The following is an 8,693-nucleotide window of genomic DNA, read 5'->3' on the forward strand; positions in this document are numbered from 1 at the left end:
CCTCATCAATAAGAACCCATTTAAACAAAGATCAGACTCTGAAGACAGAGCATCCAGAGGCAAGCTCACAAAATGTAAAATATTGTCTTATTTTCATTTGCATTCTCTTCGCCTGTTACCTTCTGGTCACATTTTATTTCACTTATACTGGTGATGTATAATTTTTTAAAGTAAATTTAAAGGGAGGGAAGTTTAAGACGAGATAGTAATAATAATTTAGGTGCCACAATAATGTTATCTGCAATAGGCTGTTATATGTTAACCCAACCACGAGTGAAATTTATCCTGTGCCTCTCACAAGGAAACCCAACAAGGAAAGGAAGGCTCAGAAGAAAAAGGTAAGTTTTCTAGGACCACACAGCTACAATCGGGACTGAAGCTCAGTTCTCCTACACTTTCCTCATCTACTGAACTCAGCGTCGGACAAATTCTACATGGTTAAACGGAAGGTAGGCTAAATTCAAAATGACCAACAGACTGTGCTGTGTCTTGTCAGGAAGGCACTGATTCAGTAAAGCTTGCCTGTACCGTGTGAGAGGCCTGGAGGAAACAGAACGCTCTAGCACTTGGTGCTGGAGACCTAAGATCTCAGCAGGTCTAGAGTAATAGCCCAGAGCACCAGGTCAAATGCCTGGGCCAGAGCCTGAGTGTGTCATGGCAGGGATTCCTCTTGGAAGCAAGCAAAGATGGCTTGAATCCCAGCTTCTCCACTTGGCAAGAAACCGCTGTATCTGTCAGCTCATCTGTAGCCTACGCATTTGAAAAATTTATAAGACCGACACCAGCAAGCTGGACGATAATAGCAATTGCCTTTAATCCCAGCGGAGACAAGAGAATTTCTGTGAGTTCCAGGCCAGACTGGTCTACATGTAAAGTGAGTTCCAGGAAAACCAGGGCTACACAGAGAAACAATTTCTTGAAAGAAAAACAGAAAGAAAAGAAAAAAGCAAACCATTATGTATGAGACAGTTATCAACCACCAAACACCTCTGATAAATTATCTCAGCCCTCAGAATATCATTCCAGCATAGTTTTTTTATTGTTGCATAAAATGGAGGAGGGGTTTGGTCCCAGGGGGTTGCAGGGTTTATCTGTTTCTATTCAACTGAAGGAGTGGTAAATTCGGCTTCAAACCACAAGAATCAATCTAGAATCTGCCACTAGCTCCAGCACTGCACTGTGGGAAGAGAAGTACAGGTAAACCGCACCTAGGAAGCAGAAAATGACAAGGCCTTGTTGGCACTCTCAGGCGTCACTTGCAGTCTAGAATTCAGAATCTGCCCTCGAGTTGCTTATTTAAGACTACAATTCCCAGAATGCCACAGGTGACAATACTACCCAATCAGAATGCTGCAGGCAGAGACACTGGCCAATCATGCAGGCGGAGACTCTGGCCAATCAGGAAGCCTATCTTGGTTTCCCTGCCATCTCTCCACACCCAGCGTCAAGTTGGCTGACTGTTGAGGAGCCGTGCGTACAATATCCGTTGACGCTTTTCTTTGTGGTGAGCAGTTGGGAAGGTGAGTTGTTTGAAACCATTCGGTCACCAGGCCAATTTCCAGGCTGAGGGGTGGCTGGAGAACAGGTACCCGCAGGGTGGGTGAGGGCTGTGGAAACTTCCAGGCTGCCTTAAGCCTGTCTGCAGCCGCTGGGCAGGGCATGGGCAGCGGGTACTCGGTGACCCCCAGAGAGCAGAGGCCCTCAGGGGGTGTTGGTGGGGCCCAGGAAGAAGACCTCTGAACAGACTCTGACCCCGAAACCCTCTATCAGGGTTGAGGACTCAGGCTGGGCCCAGGGCAGGGGGAAGGGCGTTAGTGACGTCATGCCCGCGTGTGCGCCATATTGGCTCTGACACCATCTAGTCCTTGGGCCTGGATCTTCTGTGTCCAGTTAGACGTCATTTGAATAACGATTAAGCTGAGCCGACGCCAGCCCTCTAGGATTTGGCACCCTAAGCCCTCTGACGCTCACTCCCCTACCCACTGTGTGGGCCTCAGGACGTTCCTGTTAGTTTCATTTTCTTATTTTATCAGTATTAAGTTTTATACTTATTTACAGCCATGTTCCCCCCCCCCCCAACCCGAGACCTGGGTTTGGCATGTCCAACTGAGGTTATTATTGGCATTCTTGTGTTACTATTCAGGGACATAGAGGTGGATGCAAAGTGCGTTTTATTCATTAATGTCCCGGAAAAGAAAAAAAAAATTTGCAGCTCTTGTAAAGGGAGTGTGAGGGAATTCAGGAAAGGACAAAGACAAGGTCCAACTTGGTGGTTTGATTTCGTTATCCTGCTCCAACAGTCCTGACTGACGTGTAACTTCCCAGCGTTTAGATGGCAGGAGTGGCCTGGGCTAATTAATTGTAGTTTATTTTTCAAGTCATTTTGTGGGGTTTGACTAAAAGGTTAGTATCTAGTGAGCCATCTCTCTGCAGACAGCCTCGGTTAGATATATTTACTGTACTTTATATAGCACAATGTGGTGGTTTATACATTTTTAGATATACCCTTGTTGACAAATTCTGTGTAATCACATCAACTTTTCGTTTTAAAGAAATTGCAAGTGGGCACTGTCATTCAAGAGTCAAGACACTGGCTAACATGAAATTAGGAAAGGTCCCACACGATTGCTGAATTGTGCGGTAGTTTGTAAACACAGGATTTTTCTAGAGGGGACTTTGTTTCTATTGTAAGGGCCCCATCTTGTGGATGTGGTTTGATAGAGAAGGAACTTCACCCCAAGAATTCCAGATGCAGTTGTTTCCAGATACAATTCCTCTTGAAACCTGGAAAAACAAAACCAGTTGATGCTTCCCTAGGTTGTAACTGCCCTAACCATTTAGGAAAGACATTGATTTTAAATTTTTCTTTTACAAGTTACATTATTTTTTAAAATACACATGACTATTTTTAAAAATAACTTTTTTTTTTTTTGGTTTTTCGAGACAGGGTTTCTCTGTGGCTTTGGAGCCTGTCCTGGGACTAGCTCTGTAGACCAGGCTGGTCTCGAACTCACAGAGATCCGCCTGCCTCTGCCTCCCGAGTGCTGGGATTAAAGGCGTGCGCCACCATCGCCCAGCAAAAATAACTTTTTAAAATTTATTTTCAACTGTGTGTGTTTGTGCCATTTGTGTATGGGTATCTGAAAAGGCCAGAAGAGGCCATTGGGTCCTCTGCAGCTGTGGGAGTCTGATGCCCAGTGTGAGTGTTGGGAACTGGATTTAGAGTCACCTCACCAGCCTCCCACAAAAATAGCTCTGCTCTGTACACCATTCTGGTTTCTCTTTTATAATCAGATGTTGAAGAATAATCATCATGACCACAAGCAAAGAGTGGAAGCCATGATTAAGAACATTAATACAATTTCTTTGGAGATGAAGAAGATGAAAGGTAAGGACAGACTCGGTCAATATGTTTGCACACCACTGCTATGCAAGACACGGTAGAGCTAATTTGTGCTTCAGGTAGGGCAGTTTCTCTGCTGATTATAATTGTCCTGATGAGAAGTGTTTACAGTATAATCTCAACTATGTGTTTGAAGGTGCTAGGCCTGAATCCCTATTCCGACACCACTAAGTTAATCTACCTGTCTAAATTTCCCTTCCTTCAACACAGTTAGATGACTACCATGTTCCACAAAATTCAGTGTCTTTATCCATGAATCATTCATTATTAAGCTCCTGAGGTTTTGCCAGATTAAGAATTAAAAGTTTAAATCTATAAGTGAAATGATTGTCATTTTAAATATATTCTTAGTGTAATAATAGATCTTAAAGGTCATGATGTGTTCTCCTGTTTTACTCCTAGCCATGTGAGCTTTCTCTGATTGAATATTTTTAGGGATAAGCTCTCCCCACAGCATGCTGGGGAACTCTCTCATCAGTTAGCCTATTTCATTTTCGATAGTTCCTCAGGGATTAGCTGGGATCTGTACCCCGGCTCTCTTCATCTATAGGTCCCATTCCCATCCCTGGAACCTATTTTGAGTGTAAAGTTATTCTTACAACCCTGTAGATGTTTTCTGTGTCACTTTTGGGACCTGCAGCTGCAAGTAACAGATAGCACCTATGTGATGCACGCCAGGAGAGAGGCAGTCAGAAGTGAGGGCAGCCCTGGAATAATTCACTGGGGCCAGGGTTTCCCATCTTGTGCTGTATACTGTATACTGTCCATGTATTCTGCTGCTCATCATTACTCCTGAGGTGGCCACACACAGACACTATTTCTGCCTATGATATCTTTTTATAAGCTCCAGCAATTCTCCATTCCTTATAAAAACATGAGGGCCATGTAGCAATGATAGAAGGCTTGCCCAGCACGCACAGGACCCCAAGTTCAACCTCCATTACTGCAAAATAAATATATTGGGAGAGAGGAGACTTGTAATAAGGCAATGGCCAAGTTCTAAATAGGGAGAAAAGCAATTTACTAACTAGGGGACATTTGCGGTATCATGTTCCTGATTAAAAAACAAAACAAGTATAGTTAGGAGCAAGCCTGCCCCTTCCTCCAGAGTGGGATGATGTAACTACAAAATCCAGCTGTGAAGAGGACCTATATAAGTAAAATTGCAGGTTAAATAGTGAGTTAATAAAAGCTTTCCTCTTCAGGTATATTTGAAGGGGTGGGGAGTCAGTAAAAGAATGTCTTTAGTCAGGAGCAAATGGCAGAAATAGAAAGGAAAAAATGTCTTTTGAGATACAGAGAAATCCTAGCATACTCACACCCACTCTGTCTTAGTCTGCTTTCTGTTCCCATGATTAAATATCATGACCAAAACAACTGGGAGAGGAAAGGGTTTATCCCACCTGCAGTTTACATCATGAAGGGAAGTCAGGACAGGAACCCAAGCAGAGAGCACAGAGAGAGGTGGGTCACTGACTTGCTCGGTTTGCATTCTTATACACTTGGGACCTGCACAGGGATGGCACTGCTCACATCCACATCACTCACCAATCAAGAAAATGCCCCCACAGGCACGTGTCTGTGCCAGTCTAATGTAGGCAATTCCTCAGTTGAAATCCCTCTTCCTGGTTATGGGTTTGTGCCAAGTTAACAAAGATTAATCAGCACACCACCAAAGGAGGGCAAACCACCGCACACACATAAAACCTAAGAAAATGACAGGGAAAGTTGAAACAAGAAGCCTGTCTTTGTAATATCTTAGTGGTGGCTCCTATTCTGTGTACTGTGTGCACATGTAAGGTAGCTAAGTTTAAGATATATTTCTACAGTGTTGCAGTGTAGGAAGATAGCTGGTGGATGGGCGGAGGGCCTTTGTACCCATGGTTTTCAATCAAAATGGGTCACACCTTAGTAGTAGCTTGAACAGGAAATATTTGAAAATGTCATTAGAAATTAAGAAATAGCCCTTTAAAGCAGTACTAGTTGTCATGACACCGGTGCCACCATGTCTTCTCCTTACACAGAACTCTCCCATATCCTGCTGTGTGACCTCAATCTCCATTTTGGTCAGCCCAAGAAGACTGAGGACCCCAAGGAAGCAGAAACAAGCCACTCACTTGAAGAGACTGAGATACCAGATGTAGCCCTTGCTTCTATCAGTTTATCTGACTGAATTTTTTTCTATTTGTTTTAAATTTCTGGTTTTGTTGACTTAAAAATATAGAATAATTAAGTTTATTAGTGTAATTTAAAACAGTATAAAATTATAAATAAGCCTCTCATCTTGAAAACTGATCTTTTTGGTTTTTGTTTTATTTTAATGTCTCAAAGGGAAACTGCTTACACCAATGCTGGAAGTCTGATACTGGAAACTGAGCTGTCTGTGTTTGATGTGCTGGCCTTGTTCTCTGGTGTGGACAGGCTTCTTCCATGTGCTGGGTAGAAGATGGTAGTAGCACAGCAGCAGACAACTTTGCCTTTGTGTGGCTAAAAAGAACTGATTTTCTTTCCAGAGAGGGACCCTGATGGCCTAACTTTCGTTAAGATGTGAGTCCATGAGCAGAGAGCTGAGCAGTGGTGATAGATCCAGTGGGATCATAAGGCCCATGGCTCAGATAGGCAAGGCTGGCAGAAGAATAGAATTGAAAGAACCCAAAGAAAGCATGTGCTCATCCTGAAAACATGAGAATCCCATGATTGCAATCATAGGAGTGGAAGCGAACATCTTATCCATGGGTTCATTTTTGCCCCTTTACCCTAAGAAATTCAAATACGTTTTCTCTCATGTCATCCACTGCTACTTTCCTTGTTTCTGTGAGCAAACACCTGTAAAGAAGCAGCTTAAAGGAAAAAGGTTGGTTTGGGCTTATACTTTGAGAGAATATGGTTGATGATGGCAGGGAGAGGAAGTGGTGGGCTGTGAGGCAACTGGTTACATTGCATCCGCCATTATGAAGCACAAAGAGATGGATAGTTTGCTCTGGGCACTCAGCCCACATTTAGGGTCTTCCCTCAGTTGAACCTCTCCGGAAGCATTTTCACAGACACAGCCTTACCTGATTCTAAAATTTGGTTAAGTTGACAAACTTAGCCATCGGAGCTACCAGTAGATGCTTTGAGATCTACCATGTCCTTCAACTTCATCACCTTCAGATATAAAAATACCTGCAGGGTCCTGCTGCTCTCTCCCCAGGACGTAGCTCAGTACTTTACACAGTATAGATGTTATAAGTCCCTGCTGGGCATCCTACTGAGGAAATTAACACAGCGTTTTCAGCTTTAGCATCTCCAAGTTCTGGGTCCTAAATTGAGAGCTCTGGGTTTGTAAGGATGAGGTTTTGTAGAACATTATTGTCATTTGTTAAGCATCACCACATTCTACCTACTCATCTTAGTGTGTCCCCAGTATTAACCTGGTGACTTTTAAGGTCCTTTCTAAAAAAAAAAAATGTTTTTAACTCATGAAAATAAAGGTATATAGTATTCTTTTCTACCTGAAAATTTTGTAGATCAGAGAAATCAAAACACTCTCAATAAAAGTCACAAAGTGATGCTGAGAGTCCCAAAGGAATGAGATTGGAAGAACAAGGCATGCCAGTGTTCGATGAATACTAGGTTATGGCTTGCTAAACATGAACAACACTGCAAATTCTCATCAGACACTGCTGTCTTGATAAAAGTTACAGTGACAAGGGCAAACACTATGAACTGAAAATTCATTTACTGACAATACCTATTGAACATCAGAGCTCAGCCTAGCCTGTTAAACATGCTCAGATCATGTACATTAGCCTGCAGCTGGGCAAAGTCACCTAACACAAACTCTAATTTGTCTTAAAATACTGAATATATGTTTTTAATTTATTGAATTTTCACAAGCTCCCCACCACCACCAAAAGAGGGGAAAAAAACAAACCTGCTTGCAACATATAATACTGTAAAATACTGTTGGGTACCCTGGTGGTCACATGACTGACTAAGACTTTCGTGTCACCTATTGCTAGCCTAGGGCAACCAAAATTCACATTGACACACAGTTTGTCTTAGCAGGCATCACTCCCACACCATCATACAGTCACAAATGGTAAGACAACAGAAACCAGAAACCCAACTGTATGTCTCATTAAGTGTGGTTTATAAACTGAAGGAAAGTTGAGATGCTTTGAAAGGTTTATAATCCAATCTGAGAAAGATGAGATGGGAGTCACAGCACACTTCTTGTTTTGAGGGCAGAAAAGCACAGCTGAGGTGTGGATAGGTAATCTTCAAAGGCCCTTGTGTTAGAGGCTTGATCCACACACCAGGGCAACAGTGGGTAGTGATAGGACTGACCACAGGAGGACAAGCCCAGTGGGATGGTGTGAGGTCAGTACGTGCATTCCTTGAGGGAAATTACCGGTCTTCCTTTCCTTTTGCCTCCCAGCCACCATGAGCTGCACAGATGTCTTCCATACATTCTAACTTGAGTGTCCTGTATGCACCACAGGCGCACAGACCATACTGAGCAAATGACAAGCTTTCTAAATGAAAGCCAACTAATAAAAGAAGTATCTAGTAGGGAGGTGGGCTGGAGTGTGTGTGTGCACCATCCTCCCAGGAGATCTTCAGTACTAGAAAATTCTTTTAAAGATGGGCATGGAGGGGATACACTGTGAATATAGATATGGGGGATTAAAGAAGAATCATAAAACCCATTGTATTTGACAGCAAAATTGCATCACTGATTCTAAAACTGTTTCCTTCTTAGAGGATTTTGTAGCTTACATTTACTTTAAAACCAAAATATAACAGCATGGACTAAACAATAAAGTTGTTTTAAGAATCTAAAAGAGTAAAGCAAAAGATAACTTTAATCCCAGGAGGTTATCCCAACATGCATTTATCTCAAATATGAAAAATACATAAAAATACTCCCTGCAAAACCAAATAAGAAAGGATGAAGTTGTGTTTTTGAAGCCTCTTAAGTTATTGCTGCTCCAAAAATTAAATTTTAATTATTTTAAGTTGTGTAAAAAACAAATTGCCTCAGAACGATAAAGTTTCTATTATAAAATGTGTGATATCTAAAATGATCCATTCCAGTACTTCTTAAACTTGCCCCACATTATTTCTGTAGTATGGAAAGTACAGTATTTTGGGATGGATTGTTGAGAATCTCAGGTCTTGAGATGAAGTATGCAAACCCACTCTTGGACTTCATATGTGGACCTGATTACTTCTACACTTCGCAGACATGGAAGAAAATAAATAAATTATGGGATATTCCGCAACCTTCAAACATTTTAAAGGA

The 8,693-nt window shown here is 42.2% G+C and overlaps 1 protein-coding gene across 1 annotated transcript; it reads left to right on the plus strand.

The window, feature by feature from the left end:
* Nucleotides 1-1,449: 1,449 nt before the first annotated feature.
* C11H5orf58 (chromosome 11 C5orf58 homolog) lies at nt 1,450-5,698 on the plus strand. The gene is made up of 3 exons (XM_075941343.1): nt 1,450-1,520; nt 3,295-3,388; nt 5,428-5,698. Exons 2-3 carry the CDS (start codon nt 3,295-3,297, stop codon nt 5,574-5,576), a joined length of 243 nt encoding a protein of 80 aa, XP_075797458.1. The 5' UTR covers nt 1,450-1,520; the 3' UTR covers nt 5,577-5,698.
* Nucleotides 5,699-8,693: the final 2,995 nt, after the last annotated feature.

The sequence above is a fragment of the Microtus pennsylvanicus genome, chromosome 11 (assembly GCF_037038515.1).
Source record: "Microtus pennsylvanicus isolate mMicPen1 chromosome 11, mMicPen1.hap1, whole genome shotgun sequence".
Classification (NCBI taxonomy): Eukaryota; Metazoa; Chordata; class Mammalia; order Rodentia; family Cricetidae; genus Microtus; species Microtus pennsylvanicus.